Genomic DNA, 17,515 nt, shown 5'->3' with positions numbered 1-17,515 from the left:
TAATTCTCACTTTTTTCCCATATAAATTTCACAATCTTATTGGAGGGTTGGCAATGACATACGTGGGAAAAAGGAACAGAAAGAAAATACAAAACTAGAAGGAACAAGAGTGCAAAAGATTAGCGTACATTCAAAGTGACAATAAAGTTGGTCTATCATTCTATCTGCCACGCCGTGCAATTGCATTTATTAATTTAAATTTATTGGCCACCCAGCTCCAACGGACTCTAGTCACACTTCTAAGGAAAAACGTGTCAAATGTTTTGTTGAAACCGAGAAAACATCTTATGCCTGCGGCACACCCGCCCTCAGGACAAAGAGATAACAGAGGAAGCGGCCATTCAGCCCTTCTGGTAAGACCGGTTTTTCCAGGTGATTTCCAGGCAGGTGAGACTCAAAGGTTACGGCAATTGGCTTCCCAGAGAATGTCTCCACTTGGCCTTTTCTGTCTGGCTTCGAAGTCAGTGGAAGTTGGGCTTCAACACGTGTGTGTGTGTGTGTGTGTGTGTGTGTGTGTGTGAAGCCTGGAGGCCAGTGGGTTTTCCTTGCTCCCCACCCCACAGCCCACTTTGCTTGGCAGAGTGTCAGGGAGCCGTGCAGCAAATGTTCGAATGAAGTCAGAGACAGAAACGTATAGCTTGATATAAATAAATATGTTTAACATTTATTATATTTACAGCAGACAAGATACCCGGTTTCCCCGAAAATAAGCCCTCACCAAAAATATTGCAACACAGCCGCACACACCCCCTCACCCCCTCCTGCACCTCAAAAATAAGAAGACCTCCCCGAAAAGAGGGCCAAGCGCTTATTTCAGGGGTCAAAAGAAAATGAGGCCCTGTCTTACTTGCGGGAAAACACGGACGTCAAGCACATGAGGTTAAATCAAATACAGGTAGTTCCTCAACTTACGACCGCAATTGAGTTCAAAATTTATATTGCTAAGTGAGACATTTGTTGTGAGTTTTGCCACATTTTACGGCTTTTCTTGCCATGGTTATTATGTGAATCATTGTACTTGTTACATTAGTAAGGTTGTTAAGTGAATCTGGCTTCCCCATTGACTTTGCTTGTCAGGAGGTCCCAAAAGAGCATCACATGAATCCCCCCCCCTCCCCGGGACACTGCAACAGTCGTGAGTCCATGCCAGTTGCCAAGCCTCTGAATTTTGATCACATGACCTCAGGAGGTACTGCAACGATCGTAATGCAATACAATCGCAGAGTTGGAAGGGACCTTGGAGGTCTTCTAGTCCAACCCTCTGCCTAGGCAGGAAACCCTACACCACCTCAGACAATTGATTATCCAACATCTTCTTAAAGACTTCCAATGTTGGGGCATTCACAACTTCTAGAGGCAACTTCTGTTCCACTGGTTAATTGTTCTAACTGTCAGGAAATTCCTCCTCAGTTCTAAGTTGCTTCTCTCCTTGATTAGTTTCCACCCATTGCTTCTTGTTCTGCCCTCAGGTGCCTTGGAGAATAGTTTGACTCCCTCTTCTTTGGGGCAACCCCTGAGATATTGGAAGACTCCCATCATGTCTCCCCTGGTCCTTCTTTTCATTAAACTAGACATACCCAGTTCCTCCAACCGTTCTTCATATGTTTTAGCCTCCAGTCCCCTAATCCTCTTTCTTGCTCTTCTCTGCACTCTTTCCAGAGTCTCCACATCTTTTCTACATCATGGCGACCAAAACTGAATGCCGTATTCCAAGTGTGGCCTTCCCAAGGCCTTGTAAAGTGGTATTAACCCTTCACGTGATCTTGATTATCTCCCTCTGTTGATGCAGCCTAGAACTATGATGGCTTTTTTGGCAGCTGCTGCACACGGCTGGCTCCTATTTAAATGGTTGTCCACTAGGACTCCAAGATCCCTTTCACAGTTACTACAGTTGAGCAAGGCACCACCTGTACTGTCCCTGTGCATTTCGTTTTTGTTGCCTAAATGTAGAACCTTACTCTTTTCACCATTGAATTTCATTTTGTTAGATAGTGCCCAATGTTCAAGTTTGTCCAGATCCTTCTGTATCTTGAGCCTTTCTTCTGGAGTGTTTGGCTATTCCTGCCAGCTTGGTGTCATCTGCAAATTTGATGAGTTCCCCATTTATTCCCTCATCCAAATCACTGATGAAGATGTTGAAGAGTCCTGAACAGAGCCTTGGGTTACTCCACTGCATACTTCCCTCCATGTAGATGCAGTTCCATTGAGGACTCCACGTTGAGTGCGGTTGGTCAGCCAGTTACGAATCCATCTGGTGGTGATGCTGTCCAACCCACATTCTTCTACTTTGTCTAGTAGTAGGTTATGGTCTACTTTGTCAATAGCAATAGCAATAGCAGTTAGACTTATATACCGCTTCATAGGGCTTTCAGCCCTCTCTAAGCGGTTTACAGAGTCAGCATATGGCCCCCAACAATCCGATAGATACATAGATAGATAGATAGATAGATAGATAGATAGATAGATAGATAGATAGATAGATAGATAGCAATAGCAGTTAGACTTATATACCGCTTCATAGGGCTTTCAGCCCTCTCTAAGCGGTTTACAGAGTCAGCATATTTGCCCCCAACAACAATCCGGGTCCTCATTTCACCCACCTCGGAAGGACGGAAGGCTGAGTCAACCCTGAGCCGGTGAGATTAGAACCGCCGAACTGCAGATAGCAGTCAGCTGAAGTGGCCTGCAGTGCTGCACCCTAACCACTGGGCCACCTCGGCTCTCTTCTGGCTCTGCTGCTCCCCGTGCAGCACCCTGGCCTGTGGCGCCCTCCCCCCCGGCAGCCTGCTGTCCCTGCACTTGCCCTCCCCAGCACAGCCGGCACAGGCCAAACCTCTTCGGAGGAGCCCCAGAGGAGAGCAGAGGAGGAGGGCAGCTTTTTGGATGTAAGCAGCTGCCTGCCAGCCCCTCCCGTCGGAGCACGGAAGATAGGAAAGTGCAGGGGGATCTGAGCATGGGCAGAGTTCCCTCACCAGGATGGGGAGAGTGCTTTGCTGTGGCCCGACTTGAATCGGACCTCCTGGTCCTTCCTTGCCTGGCCCTGGGCGGCCCATGGAAGGAATGGAAAAGGAGAGAATGACAGAGTTGGAAGGGAGGACGGAATGGGGTGGAGCTGGAAGGGACCTTGGAGGTCTTCTAGTCTGACCCCCTCTGCCATTCCAGAGAAGTCCAGCCTCTTCCTAAGGACTTTGGGCAGAAAACATGGCCTTGAACCTGGAGTCACTTTCGGTGCCAGGGCGGTGCTGGTGGATTCCATTGACCCGCTCCCACCTGGCAATTGCCAATTGCAGCCCCCCCCTCCCGGGCAAGGGAGTCTTCCATGCTCTGTGGATGTGCATGGGGGTGGGGGCTGGGGGGGCTGGCCGGCCCCTCCACCTGAGCCAGCTCTTCTCTGCCTTATTTAGCTGGCCTCCTCAGCAGCTTTCCTTGGGCATGTCTATTAATAGGGGGGAGGGCTCCAGCTGCTCCTGCCTGTCAGGCCCCGCCCTCCTCAGGAATTGGGCTGCCCCTCCCCAAATAGGCCCCCAACTGGGAGCGCCTACAGGGGGTTCCTCGTCTCCCCAGGCTGCACAGGTGCCCAAAACCTCTGGCCAGCGGCTGGGAGGCTCCCTCTGGCCTTCTCCCCCCCCCCCCAGACAGAGGGAAGTGGGAAACAGGATCCCCCATAAACAAAGTAGGGCTGGGGGGGGGACCTGGAGGGGGGAACCACATAGGGGCTTTGGAGGAACTGCTGCTACATCCCTCCCACCCACTCCCATGCAGAATTCAGGGTGGGGGGCAACTGCTTTATTCTCCTAAACCTCAATGGGCCAGTTGAATTAAGTGAGGGGGGGGTGAATTAAGGACGCCTCTGGGGCTCCCTTCTCCTTGTGGGATGCAAAGATGGGGCAGAGCAGGCTTAGGTCTATTTTTATTCCTGCCCAGGCCGGGGGGGGGGGCGTGGAAGGGGAGGGTGCAGAGGGACGATTCCTTGCAATGCCATCTGCCTCAAATAGTGGGGAGGGGGAGGCGGAGGCCACAGGATTGAATCCCCCCCACCCTGCTCTGCTCACCCCCACTTCCTGGCCAGGAGAACCCTGGCTAAATTTGGTAAAATGCCCGGCTGACCAATCGACAGGTGAGGCCAAAGGCGATTGGCCCTGGGCAGGACTGCCTCTCCGGGTGCCCAATCGGAGGGGCCGGGGGGGCCCCGGCCGGGGTGGTGGGGTACAAAGGGGGCCGGGTGGGTGGTGGGGCAGCGTTTGCCATCTGCTCAGACCGCAGGGGGACTCGGAGGTTCAGTTCTGTGGGTGGCTCTGGGGTGACACCTGCCAACATGGTAAGCATGGTAAGACCACGGGCACGGAGCCCGTTGAAGGACGGCGCCAGGACGGTTGGAGCTGGACCTCCAGCCAGGATGCCGGATGGGACCGCGGACTGTGCACAGATGGCCGGCTGGACTGGTTGGTCGAGTGTCCGATGGGACAAGGCGGCCCCAGGGCCCAGGGCCAGCACAGGGGTGGCAAGGAAGCTGCCAGGACACAAGCAGTGCTCTGGCAGAGCCGTTCTGTGTGAGGCCGGGGGGCACCGTGACCCGTTGGCCGAGGCTGCTGGGGCGACTGTGGGGAGGGGGGCACGGGGGGAGGACTGGGGAGGCCGGGTGGCAGTGGGGGAGATGAGGAGAGTTGACTGAAGTGGGAAGGGGTTTTTTTTTGGGGGGGGAAGGGGGGTGTCGATATTCCTGGCTGCCTCCAGAGAGGATGGTTGGGGGGGGGGGCTGCAGGGGCTGCAGAAAGGAGAGCTGGCTGTGGGGAAAACGGAGCCGTGGGTCAGGAGGAGCAAGGACCGAAGAGCATCTTGGAGGAGTAACCCAATCCGGGGGAGGAGAAGGACAGCTGTGGGTCCGGCTGGCAGGCTGCCTGCAGTGGCCCCTAGAAGGAGCTCCGGGCAGCTTCGGCCTGACTAAGAATAGCCTCTGTCTCAAGAAGCCTCTTGGCTCTGGCCGGCTGGCTCTGGCCCCGGCACCACGGAAGTGACCAGGAGAAGGCTGGGAGGGAAGGACTGCAGCTGCCCAGGAGGAGGAGGAGGAGGAGGAGGAGGAAGGGCAGACTTGGGGACAGCCCCCCAGGAGCTCCCCCAGCCCAGGGCCTCTCGGGCCTCGGCTTAGGGCTCCATGCCGGAAGAAACCCAGGGAGAGCCGAGGGGCTTCCTTCCCTCCCTCCCCTGCCCTTGTCAGGCAGCCCTTCCTCAGGGTGGACCCCCTCCCTGGCTGGGGCTGCTTCTCCCCCCCCTTTGAGCCAAGGAGTAGGGGGTGCACCAGGGGTGGGTTCTGGCCGGCGTTACAGCCGCTTCACTCGTGCGCCCTGAATGCACGCCCCACGCGCATGGGTCAGTTCGACAGAAATTGTTCTGCGCATGCAGAACTCAAAAAAAAAGAAAGAGAAAGATTACGGGGGTGGTGATGGCGACCAGCCGACCCAGGCCAACATGCCACGACTGGTTTGGCCGACCCGGGCCGACCCGGGAGGAAGCCCCCTCTGGGGTGCAGCGTCCTGCTTTTGGGGCGAGGAGCTCCCGGTGGTGGAAGGTTGGAAGGCAGAGAAGCTGCGGAGGGTCCTGGGACTCAGGTGGGCTGGGATGGGGGGGCACTCATTTCCCCAGGCAGGCCCCGGCTGGGCCCCCTCCCCGCCCCCCCCTCACCCCTCTGCTTGCCTTGCAGACGGACCAGCAGGCGGAGGCCCGCTCCTACCTCAGCGAGGAGATGATTGCGGGTGAGTGGGCCGGAGGGGGCAGGGGGGGAGGTGGGCACTGTGCCTGGGGGTGGGGGGGAGAGGTTGGGGGCTCAGGGTGCCCAGAGGGGCTGGGGACCATTTCTAGAGCACAGCAGAGTTTGGCCAGGGGATGCCAGTCCTTGATGTATGACACAGAATTAAGCCCCAAAGTTCTGATGCTAAGCGAGACGGTTGTTAAGTGAGCCATGTCCCATTTTACAACTTTTCTTGTTACAGCGGTTAAGAGAGTCGCTGCAGATCTTAAGTTAGGAACATGGTCGTTAAGTGGATCTGGCTTTGTAAAAGGGGACGACGTAACCGCTGTGACGTGGCCACTGTCGTAAATAGGAACCAGTTGCCCAGCCTCTGAATGTGGATTGGGTGGCGTGGGGGGGGGGAATGTTCGGAGGGTCGCAAGTGTGAAAAATGGCCTGGGCCGCTTTCTTCACTGCCGTCGTAACTCCGAGCGGTCATGAAGCGAAGGGGAGGGGAGCGTAGAGCCATTGCTGGACATTTGGGCTCGGGGGGCCTGGCCTGGAGGCCACGTGGACGAGGGGAGGCCAGTGAGGTTGGGGGGCTGCTGCCTTTCCCCGCCAGAGGCTGAGCCCCCCCCCTTGCCCCCCCTCCGCAGAGTTCAAGGCCGCCTTCGACATGTTCGATGCCGACGGGGGTGGCGACATCAGCACCAAGGAGTTGGGGACGGTCATGAGGATGTTGGGCCAGACGCCCACCAAGGAGGAGCTGGACGCCATCATAGAGGAGGTGGACGAGGATGGTGAGAGGGGGCAGAAGGCGGGAGGGGGGAGGGAAGAGGGGTATGGGGAGACCCCCGCCTCCCCTGACTCTCGGGTGGGACACCTCCCCACCTTCCCACAGGCAGCGGAACCATCGACTTTGAGGAGTTCCTGGTGATGATGGTGAGGCAGATGAAGGAAGACGCCAAGGGGAAGTCGGAGGAGGAGCTGGCTGAATGCTTCCGCATCTTTGACAGGTGGGCCTGGATGGGGGGGGGGTCTGCCAGGGGGTGAGGCTGGCCTTGTTGGGGGAATGGGGGAGGGGGTTCCTTGGTTTTATTTATTCCTTAGAGTTTTTATCCCGCCTTTATTTAGTTGCATTTCGTGTTTCCCTCCAAGAGGGATTCTTCATAAGGGACCCAAAGTGGGAAGAACCCTTAAGGCCTCCTGGTCCCAAGTGGGCTTTTTCCCCCAGGAGGCAGCTGGGCTTCCTTGTTTTTTTCTTGGAAGACCTTTCGCTTCTCCCCCAAGAAGCTTCTTCAGCTCTGACTGGATGGTGAAGAATGGAAGGATTGATATTCCTTGCGGACAGCTGGACATTTGCATCTACACTCCTTGGAGACAGCTGATCATTTGCATCCTTTTGGAGGGTCCTTGAGGCCACTTGGAGGTTTCCCTGAGTCCTCAGAGTCTCCTGAGTGGTGCAAACGGTTCCTGGAAATGGATTTCCAGATAAAAACTGCAGACTACGGGAACCATTTGCACCCCTCAGGTGAGCCTGAAGCCTCCAAGTGGCCTCAAGGACCCTCCAAAAGGATGCAAATGATCAGCTGTCTCCAAGGAGTGTAAATCCTTCCGTTCCTCACCATCCTAGTCAGAGCTGAAGAAGCTTCTTGGATGAGAAGCGAAACCTCTTCAAAGAAAGACCATAAAGTCCAGTTGCCTCTTGGGGGAAAAAGCCCCTTTGGGACAAGCAGGGCCTGGAGGAGGGAGGAGGAGCTCCACAGACTAATACACCTCCTATTCTCCTTATAACAACCGCCCTGTGAGGTGGGTTGGGCTGGTTCAAAGTTATCCCTCTGGCTCTTGTGCCTATGGCAGGACTAGAACTCACCGTCTCCTAGTGATGAGTCCAAAAAGTCACCCAGCCGGCTTTCATGGCTAAGGTGGCTCTGGAATTCACTGCCTCCAATTCTCTCACCTAGTCCTTGGCCCTGGGGTTGCAGCCCAGCCAAGTGGGAGCATCAATGGACTGAGCTGACCCCCCAAGTGTCAATTCATCTTCACCTTCCCAAATGAAGGCTCTTCGGCACATCTGCCCCCCTCTGGAGTTCCGAATCCCAGGCTGGCCTTCTGGTGCCCAGCCCAACAGGATGTGCCCTCCATGCTTCCGGTCAGAGTTGACCACATGTGGGCAGATGTTTGCCCAGCCTCAGCTCTTCTGCTCCTTCAAAGGCCTGGAGGCTAAAACGTACGAAGAACAGCTGCAGCATTTGGGTTTGGCCAGACTACAGAAAAGAAGGACCCTGGGGGGGGGGCGCGGGGGGGGCATGATAGCAGCATTTGAGGGGCTGCCCTAAAGAAGAGGCAGTCAAGCTATTCTCCAAAGCCCCAGGAGGAGAAACAACGGATGGAAATTAATCAAGGAGAGAAGCAACATAGAACTAAGGAGAAACTTCCTAACTGTGAGGACAATTAACCAGTGGAACTGCTTGCCACTAGAAATTCTGGGTGCTCCATCAATGGGGTTTTTTAAGAGGAGACTGGAGAGTCACTTATTTGACATAGTATAGGGTCTCCTGCTTGAGCAGGGGGCTGGACTAGAAGACCTCCAAGGTCCCTTCCAGCTTCCATTCCATTTCATCCTATTCTATTCTATTCTATTCCATTCCATTCTATTCTCTTTCCCAATCTCCTGCCAGGAATGCCGATGGGTTCCTGGATGCTGAGGAGCTGGTGGAGATCTTCCAGCTCTCTGGGGAAAGTGTCACAGAGGAGGAGATCCAGGAGCTGATGAGGGATGGAGACAAAAACAACGATGGGCGGATCGATTTTGACGGTGAGACGCTCGGACGGACAGACGGACAGAGCTCCTTGGGGCTGACCCATAGCTGCCCTCCCCTGCCCCTGTTCCCAGCCCCTCACCCACCTTTTCCCTACGTGGAGTTTGGGACTGTGGTGGCCGAGCCCCCTGCCAAAGTCTCTCCCGGGACCCCCTAATAATTCAGCGAGGCTGCCTCCAGGGTGGTTGGGGGGTTGCTGGGCGCCACTTTGTGGGGGGGGGCTATGACCCTTAGCTTCTGGAAGGGGTTGCTCCTCTGCCCATCATTGCCGGGGGGGCTGACCCATCTCCATCTCCCCCCAGAGTTCCTGAAGATGATGGAGGGTGTGCAGTAAAGCGCCAAGACATTCCTGCAAGACCGGCCGGCGGGAGGGGGCAGCCCCCCCCAGCCCCCCCAAGCTCCCAAGGCCCATGCTCCTGCGCCAGCTTCCTCTGCACAGCTCAGAGACGCCTCTTCAGACGGACTCTCGATCCCATCGCCCCCCGCTGTGAAAGCCTGTTTTTAACACCGACACCTCAATAAAGAGCCAGGGACTGTGGAAGCAGAGGGCCTGTGGGCTGAGTTTGGTTGTGGAGCCCCCCCGCCTGCCTGCCCCCCATCAAGAGGCCGCCTGGCTAGGGAGAGAGAAACAAGCAACAGACTCCCCCCCCCCTTCCCACCCCCAGGCACCTCCTGCGGCTGCCCTCCCTGCTCCCTGAGCAGACCCCATCGTGCCAGGCAGAGGGAGGGGGCAGCCGAGGGGGACACTTGCGTTCCCTTTGGGGGGGAGTTGAACCCCATGGAGAAGGGAGGACTGGGGTGGCCTGGGACCCCTGCCCCTCCCTGGGCTTCAGGGCGTAGCATGTTGCTCGTCTCCATCCCAGGCAGGAGCTGAAGGGAGAGAGAGCAGAGCAGGTGGGACACTTTGTGCCAGGGACAGGATGGGCACCTTAGGGTCTCCCACCCCCACCTGCAAGGACAAAGGCCGGCTGGCACCTGTGCAGGGCAGAAGGTCTTCCTGCCCAAGAGAAGCAGAGGAAGTAGAGGGGGCTGCTCCAGTGACCTTTGAATAGCTCCCTCCGCCTTCCTGAGAGTGGGGCAGTGCCCCCTCCTCTTCCTGGGGGAGGAGGGGGGGAATAGGAGACCAAGCCTCCCCTCCCTTCTCTACCTCCCTCCTTCTTCCTCCTCCCCTCCCTTCCCCCTCTGCCTACCCCTCCCTCCAGCCCCAGCAGGAACTATGTAGTTTTCTACATAGGAAAACTAAGGAATGAAGCCATGGAGCTTCTGGAGAAGAAGGATAATGTGAACTCAAGTATCCCAGTGGTTGGAATCCATCTCTCTCTCTCTCTCTCTCAGCAACCCCCCACCTCCCAGTGCCCAGGGTGATAATTCCACTCCTCTACCGAAGGGCCTCAGGGAGGGGATGGTGCGGGTGGGAAGGGGCGCACTGCTTCCGCACGACAGAACCGGCCGCTCTCTGGCCAGAGTCCCCCAAGGAGACACATCTGAGGGGGGTGGGGGGTCTCGGAGCATCGGTCCTCAAGTGATGGGCAATGCTGTGACGTTCCCGTGGTTCGCCCATGAGGCCAATGTTGAGAAAAGACACTGGACACGATCTTTCTCGGGATGGAGCGACCCAGATGAGAGTCTGAGAGCCCCTTTTATTGAGATAGGACAAAGGCAGGAGGAGCAATAATAGCATGTGGTTAAAAACAGCCTGTAAAAGTACAATTGCTAATCTACTGCTCAGGGAAGTTCTGTCTATATATGGTCAAATCCTGGGCGTCATTGGGTAAGACACATCTAGAGTGAACTATTAGGATGTTATGGAGTTTTAGGAGTTTGTTTTCTCCTGTGTGGTTCAGCGTGGCTCTGCATGCCCCGTTATGAACTGGGCCACGGGTGACCCACACCTACACAAGGAACTATACTACAACACAATGTCCTCCAGAAGGGCAGTTTTCCCTGCAAGGCCAAAGCTCCTGACTTCAGCTGTGAGACCCTCCTAGAAAGGAAAAGGCCTCCCTAGAGCTCTCTAGAATCAGAGCCAGAGGGGCTTCAAGGGGGTGGGGATGAGAGGGGCTGGAAAAGGGAAGGGGGATTCTAGAGGCTCTTATGCAATTATGCCCTGTGGGCAGGGGGTGTCCCAGGGTGGGCGGGTGTCCCGTGATCCCCTTGGGAAAGGAAAGCCAACTCAACGGAGCAGCCGCACTCACTTAAATGCCTGGGGGGAGAAGCGTCATGGAAGGGGCTGACGTCACTCAGAGTGGTTGGAGATTTGAGGAGGGCCACAAGCAACATTAAACTGGGCTTCTGTGGCAGCTGGGAGGCCTCCAGCCTGGTCTCCCCGCTCTCTCTGGTATGCAGAGGGGTTTGGAAATATTGCTACCCCTCTTTTGGGGGGTACTGGGCAAAAAATGAAAAATCACCCTGGTGCCATTTTCGCTCCATGCACCCCCAAGGCTTGAGGGTGGGAGAATCAATCTTTTCTCACTGCAGCTAAACTAGCTAAACAAACAACTAGCTAAAAATCAAGGTTTGTTTAAAAGAATAATATAAAAATACTTCCACCTGTATCTTTAAATTCTAAAATTGTAGACACGGAAAGGTGTGGGAGATATTTAATACCAAATTGTATTAAATAGCAGCTGGCAAGTGTTGAAACCGAACCCCCCCCCCCAAAAAAAACTACAAGATGGTGACAATACACTACAAACACCTCATTTTTTTCCATATTATTGCAGATGCCAAACATTATAAAACAATAACACGGATACCCAACACCCATTTCTCAATTTTGTCCAGAGCAATAAGGAATAGATAGAAATTTCAGGATGGAAATTCTAACCCAGCTCCCACGCGCCTTGCCCCATTTCCAGCAAAGAAAGGGGATTCAACATTACAGAATACGTTGCAAGGGACCCTGGAGGTCTTCTAGGCCAGCCCTCTGCTCAAGGCAGGAGTCTTGGTACCATCAGAGAAATGGCTCTCCAGTGTTGGAGCAGCCACAACTTCTGGAGGCAAGTAGTTCCACTGGTTAATTGTTCTCGCTTTTAGGAAATTTCTCCTTAATTTCAGGTTGCTTCTCCCCTTGGTCAGTTTCCACCCATTGCTTCTTGTTCTACCCTATCAGGTGCTTTGGAGAATAGCTTGTCCCCCCCTCCTCTTTGTGGCAGCCCCTCAAATACTGGAAGACGGCCTTCCTGCCACCCCTAGTCCTTCTCTTTGTTAAGACCTACCCAGTTCCTGCAACCGTTCTTTATATGTTTTATCCTCCAGTCCCCCAACCGTCTGTTGCCCTTCTCTGCACTCTTTCCAGTTTCCCTGAAACCCACTCCCAAACTCAAATAGGCATCGTTTCATAAAAACACAAGAAAATTTTATTTATACATTAACACCAGGGAAAGAAAAGCCAAATAAAACTTTAAAATGACCTATAATACAATAGGGGCCGACACACAGAAGATACAAGGATAAAACAGAAGAGGGGAAATACATTATCCTCCCCACCTCCCCCCCCCCCCCCCAGGCGAAGAGCTGCTCCCTGGGAAGGAGATCAAGTATCCTGGCTCTTCCTGTGTTTTTGGTAGGATTCGTGCAGGCGTCTTTTGTAGGCTGGGTGAGGAGACAAGGGGGGCAGGTTAAGGACCCCGGAGGAGACGGCTTGGGGGGAGGAGGAGGGGGAGGCAAATTCAGCCAAGGGTTTTCTGGGCATCAAATCCCCCCCCCACACAGCTGGGCAAAGGCACCAAGGCACGGTCCTTCTTTTGCACAATTGTGTGCCTGCTCCCCTCTCCAAGCAATTGTGCAGCTGTAAAAATCTATACGTGTAGCCCTCGACTTGCCACAACCGAGCCCAAAATCTATGTTGCTAAGTGAGAAATTTGTTGAGTTTTGCCCCATTCTGCGACTTTTCCTTGTGCCGCGTTGGTTGACCAAATGACTGCAGTTGTTCAGTCAGCCACACGGTCGTTAAGTGAATCTGGCTTCCCCTGTGACTCGGCTTGCCAGAAGGTTCCAAAAGGAGTGTGGGAAATGGCCATAAGCTACTTTTGTGAGTGCTGTTGTCAGTAAGCAAACTACCGTAAGTCAAGGACTATCTCTACAGTAAAGCAGCACGGAGCGGCTGCCTCAAAAAGACAAAAAAGGAACCCAGGTGCTTTCAGACAAGAAAGATCCAAGTCCTCATGAAGGCTCCTAAAATGAAATAAAGGAGCCCCCCCCCCCAACTCAAGTTGCATTCTGTAACTCTCCATGAATGCTCTCTCTTTCTCTCCTTCCCTCTCTCTTTCTCTCTCTCTGTCTTTCCAAAGGTTCTTATTGCTTAGAATTTTATCCCACCTTTATTTACTTTATAGGCAACTAAGATGGCGAAGACGCCAGATACCCCTTTTTCTTCCTATTTTCCTCACAACAGCAAGGTGGTGTGTGTGTGTGAGAGAGAGGGGGGGGGAGGGAGGGAGGGAGAGGAGGAGCCCAGCTGGCTTTGGTGCCTGAGGCAGGACTAGAACTCAGAGCCCCCCTGGGGGATTGGGTGAAAGCTACCCAGCTGCCTTTCCTTCTGAGCGTCTATGTCTCACTGTGTACAGTCTTCCAAGACTGTAACCTTCTAAGCGCCTGCAATCCTTCCATTCCCCCCCCCCCCCCAAAAAAAAAATCAGGAGAGCGGAAGAAGCTCCTTGGATGAGAAGGGAAACGTCTTCAAAGAAAAACCAGAAAGTCCAGTTGCCTCCTGAGAAAAAGGCACCTTTGGCGCTTTTCTTCTAATGCGGGACTAGAACTCTCTCTGCCTCCTGGTTTCTACCCTGGCATCGCCACCCCCCCCCCCCCGGTCCAAACTGCCTTGGCTGACTCACCTGCTTGGTTCTTCCAGAGCTCGGCAGCCTCCGTGTTCAAGGGACTCTCCACGTTTGGCTCTGGAGTGGCAGAGAAGGTCCCCAAAGACGTTTGGTGAAGGATCCCCCCCACCCCCCTCCTCCCTGCCACCGGGAAAAACCCCTGCTCTGCCAGGGACGGTGGGCGGGCTTGGCATCACCCCTGGCACAGGCCCAGTGGCATGGCTCTTCTGCCCGGAACCAGGCAACGGGAGCCCTGGGGTGGCATCCCCTCCCAATTCTTGGGGTGCAGCTCAGATGCTCCAGTGGGAATTCCAGGGCTGGGGGGGGGGGGGAGAGGAATCTTTCTTCTCCTACTAGCCCCCACCCATTCCAGGACCCTTTTTCTCACCTCCCAGTAAGCTCTGGATGGAGAGCAGGATTGTCCGGACGTCGTAGAGAGCTGACCACTTGTCCTTCAGGATGTCCAAGCAGATGTTGCCCTGGAGGTCGACGTTGGGGTGGTAGCAAGGGGTGAGGAACTTGACTGTGGGGGCGTTGTAGGGGTAGCCGCTGGGGAACTCCAAGGACAGCTTGTACCTCAGGTCCTCATAGACCTGCGTTTGGAAGGGGAGGGGGGGGGGAGATTAAAAGGCCAGGCAGGACCCTCCCCCCCCCCCCCCGTCTTTTCCTGCCTGGTCCCTGGCCGTTGCCCCCCCCTCCCCTCTTCTGCCTGAAAGCCCATCGCATGAAGCACCACCAGGAATTCTTTGGGCTGTCCCGTCTCTGCAAGATGAAAGGGGGGGGGGCGTCTGCCCAGAAACCCCTCCCCCAACAGCCAGAGAGGGTTCCGGCTGGACAAAGGAAGGCGGGATCTCCCCCCCCACCCCAGGAACTGCAGACCACCACAAGGGGCTCCCTCGAGGCCATCAGGAAGCCCCTCTCCCCCACGCCTGCAGGCCAGTGGGGTGGAGGAGCCCCCCCCCCCATCTGCGCTTCTCCCACGCTTGGCAGCCTGGGTGGCCGCCGCTTTATTTGCGTGAGCGTGAAATGCTGCCCGGGGCGACCGGAGGCGACGCCCGCGGGGCCCAAGGCCGCCTTCCCTCTCCCGCGGCCCGCTCACCGTCCCAGCCACGCCGTTGATGGTCCCGATCCACTTGAAGAGATTGTCCGACTCCGGGAAGGCGGAGATGCCGTGGTCTCCGGACATCTGCGAGGGAAAGGCAGGCGGGGATCAGGGGCGCCAGGAGCGGCGCCCGCTTGGAAAGAGGCCCCGGGAGCGCCGATCCCCCTCGGCCGCTTGCGGGACGCGGGGAAGGGGGCGGGCGGGGAAAGCCGTGCAGGAACCCCGGGAGACTCACCATGAGGGCCATCAGCTCCTGCTGCAGCCTGCGGGGCGAGAAAGAGAGCGGTTAGCGGCGGGAGCGGCTCCCCGACCGGGCCGCAGGGGCCGAAGGAGGAGGCGGCGCCGCACGTGCCCGACCCCTCGGCCGCCCCACCTGCTGCGGACCGAGCCCCGGGCGGCGACCCCGCCGGGTTCGGCCGCCTTGCTGGGTCCGCGGGCGACGGCGCCGGGGTCGTCGTTCTGCGAGGCCATGGAGAGGCAGGCAGAGGCTTCGCCCGGCTGGCTCCGCGCTTCCTCCTCCTCCTCCTTCTCGGCCGCGGCCGCTGCGCGAGTTTGAATGTTGCAAAGCTGGCGCGGCGCAGCCAATCGGAGGCCTCCCTGCGTTCGATCTGCCCAATGGCGGCGCGCGCGCCCAGCGATTGGCCGCGGCGGTGTTGCTCCGAAAGGCGAGGGCGGGGCGGCTTCACCAGGAGGCGCCGCTGGTCTACCTGGCAGGGCTGTTGTGAAGGAGGCGCCCGCCTTCCTCCCCCCCCCCCCCCCGCTTGCCTGCCCGGCCTTCCTTGCCCTCCTCTGCTTTGCGAGGAAGGGTTGGTCCTCCGCTGGGGGCCTTGGACCCCCCGCCTCCACCGCTTTTTATCCGGGAAAGCGCGGCAGGGGATGATGGGAGCCTCTTCACTCGCCCCCCCCCCCCAAATCTGGACAATGGGTGGAAATCCTGTTTTCCCCAAGGTGGGGGGGGGGGGAGAGCGGGCTGGCCCGTTTCTCCTCCTCTTTCTCCCAGAAGATTGTCTTTCTTTGCATTAAACGGTCGCAAGAGGCGTTTTCCCATCGGTCGCTTTTCGGGTCATCTTTTTCTAAAGTTTGCATCCTGCCACCATCTCTAGATTCTAATAGTGCACAGGAAGAGGGGGGGGGGGTGAAGAGCACCCACAGTAGGATGAAAACACACGCTAGGTTAAAAAAAAAGGAAATAATTAACTGCATAGACCAAGGAGGTCAACTTTTAAGATTTCTGGATTTCAGAATTAGAAGGAAAATATTGCTGGTAGGAACCTTGGAGGTCTTCTAGTCCAGCCCCCCTGCTTAAGCAGGAAACCTTACTGTCCGGTCTCTTCTTAAAAGCCTCCAGTGATGAAGTAGCCACAACTTCTGGAGGAAGCCCTTCCACTGATTTTACTAACCCAGTTTTTCTCAACCTTGGCAACTTGAAGATGTCTGGACTTCAACTCCCAGAATCCCCCAGCCAGCAAATGCTGGCTGGGGGATTCTGGGAGTTGAAGTCCAGACATCTTCAAGTTGCCAAGGTTGAGAAACACTGTCCTAAGGAGCTTCCTCCTGAATTCCAGGCTGTTTCTCTCCTTGCCAAGTTTCCATCCCTTGTTCAACTCCCAGGATTCCCCAGGCGGCTGTGTGAATCCCACCCCAGTCAAAAAATACGATTGGCAACGTGCTCTGGTTTGCTAAACTAGAGGGTTTTTGGGGGGTGGGCTAGGGACTATCATTGGGCTTCACTTGCACACTGATATCACACCCCCAAAAGGACGCAATGGCTCCGTGGGTAAGACACTGAGCTTGTTGATCACAAAGATCAGCAGTTCAGTGGTTCGAATCCCCAGCGCCGCGTAACGGAGGGAGCTCCCGTTCCTTGTCCCAGCTTCTGCCAACCTAGCAGTTCGAAAGCACGTAAAACATGCAAGTAGAGAAATAGGAGCCACCTTTGGTGGGAAGGGAACAGTGTTCTGTGTGCCTTCGGCATTGAGTCATGCTGGCCACATGACCAGAGACGTCTTCGGACAGCGCAGGCTCTTCGGCTTTGCAACGGAGATGAGCACTGCCCCCTAGAGTCGGGAACGACTGGCACGCACGTGGGAGGGGAAACCTTCACCTTAATGACACCCTAATCAGCTGGGCGACCTTCTCCAGCCACTTCATGGGGATGGGATGAAGCAGGGAGAAGCAAGCTCTGTTGCTCCTGGGGGATTGGGCTCCTGGGACAGCCTCTCCCATCCCAAGCAATGCAGAGGGGAAGCGTCCCTAACGAAGGGGGACATCCCTGCCCACAACTTCTCCAACCTAAGGGGAGCTGGAGAGAGGTGAGTGAGGGGTCCAGAAAGACTTTTTCATCCCCTGCAAAAGCCACAAGGGCAGGATTGATGCCACAAGCTAAGCAAAAAAGACACACACGAGGGAGGGAGAGAGAGAAAGAGAAGGAGAGAGGGTAGGAAGGAGAAGAAAGAGGGTAGGAGCAGGGGAGAAGGAAGGGAAGGAAGAAGGGGAAGGAGAGGAGGAAGGAAGGAAGTAGAGAAGGGAGGGAGGGAGAAAAGAAAGAGAAAATAAGGTGGTGTCACAGCAGGTGTGAAGGATGGCAAACAATACATTCCAAATTATGCTTTATATCCTTTTAAATGGAATAATAATATAAGAATGGCAAAGAAAAAGAATAACTAGGTGAATGTATACCTAGAACTGTATCTAAGAGAATGACAGTAAAAATATAAAGCACAATATAGGTAAATAATACTTGATCATAAGTAGCTAAGTATAAATAAATAAATGTATATAAAAATGGGGAAAAAATAGACACACACAAAAGCCTGGTGCGATGTGTGAATCCGCCTATTGCCAGGACTGGTGGAACGTCTGGAATGCAACCTTTTAACTTGGGCACTAAATGAATGTGGATGACAGCAGGCTTAAGTGTTGGAGCCGCCCACCAAAGCCCTCTGGGGCCACAGGGCCCCTCTGCACGCCAGCCAGGGAGCCCCCTTGCCCTTCAGCCCCGGCCAGCTGCTTCCCACCACCGGCTCAACCCTCCAAGGAGCAACAAAAG

The 17,515-nt window shown here is 55.5% G+C and overlaps 2 protein-coding genes across 2 annotated transcripts; one reads left to right on the top strand and one right to left on the bottom strand.

Annotated features, from left to right (window-relative positions):
• Positions 1–4,315: 4,315 nt before the first annotated feature.
• Positions 4,316–9,065, top strand: TNNC2 (troponin C2, fast skeletal type). The gene is made up of 6 exons (XM_032218650.1): positions 4,316–4,327; positions 5,645–5,750; positions 6,382–6,525; positions 6,627–6,741; positions 8,407–8,543; positions 8,850–9,065. The coding sequence occupies exons 1-6, from the start codon at positions 4,316–4,318 to the stop codon at positions 8,879–8,881; spliced, it is 546 nt and encodes a 181-aa protein (XP_032074541.1). The 3' UTR covers positions 8,882–9,065.
• Positions 9,066–11,883: 2,818 nt separating this feature from the next.
• UBE2C (ubiquitin conjugating enzyme E2 C) lies at positions 11,884–15,200 on the bottom strand. Its single transcript, XM_032217376.1, has 6 exons — positions 14,840–15,200; positions 14,702–14,729; positions 14,464–14,550; positions 13,753–13,957; positions 13,383–13,442; positions 11,884–12,141 (listed from the first exon to the last, which is right to left on the bottom strand). The coding sequence occupies exons 1-6, from the start codon at positions 14,935–14,937 to the stop codon at positions 12,083–12,085; spliced, it is 537 nt and encodes a 178-aa protein (XP_032073267.1). The 5' UTR covers positions 14,938–15,200; the 3' UTR covers positions 11,884–12,082.
• Between the last annotated feature and the right edge of the window lie 2,315 nt (positions 15,201–17,515).

The sequence above is a fragment of the Thamnophis elegans genome, chromosome 5 (assembly GCF_009769535.1).
Source record: "Thamnophis elegans isolate rThaEle1 chromosome 5, rThaEle1.pri, whole genome shotgun sequence".
Classification (NCBI taxonomy): domain Eukaryota; kingdom Metazoa; phylum Chordata; class Lepidosauria; order Squamata; family Colubridae; genus Thamnophis; species Thamnophis elegans.
The sequence above is the reverse complement of the archived record's forward strand: the minus strand, read 5'-3'. Positions and strand labels throughout refer to the sequence as shown.

Coding starts and splice junctions, on each gene's coding strand:
- TNNC2 (XM_032218650.1), top strand. Junction 5,751..6,381: donor CAGCGAGGAGATGATTGCGG/GTGAGTGGGCCG, acceptor CCCCCTCCGCAG/AGTTCAAGGCCGCCTTCGAC. Junction 6,742..8,406: donor TGCTTCCGCATCTTTGACAG/GTGGGCCTGGAT, acceptor ATCTCCTGCCAG/GAATGCCGATGGGTTCCTGG.
- UBE2C (XM_032217376.1), bottom strand. CDS start 14,937: ATGGCCTCGCAGAACGACGACCCCGGCGCCGTCGCCCGCGGACCCAGC. Junction 14,730..14,839: donor CGGGGCTCGGTCCGCAGCAG/GTGGGGCGGCCG, acceptor CTCGCCCCGCAG/GCTGCAGCAGGAGCTGATGG. Junction 12,142..13,382: donor GCTCTGGAAGAACCAAGCAG/GTGAGTCAGCCA, acceptor CTCCTCACCCAG/CCTACAAAAGACGCCTGCAC.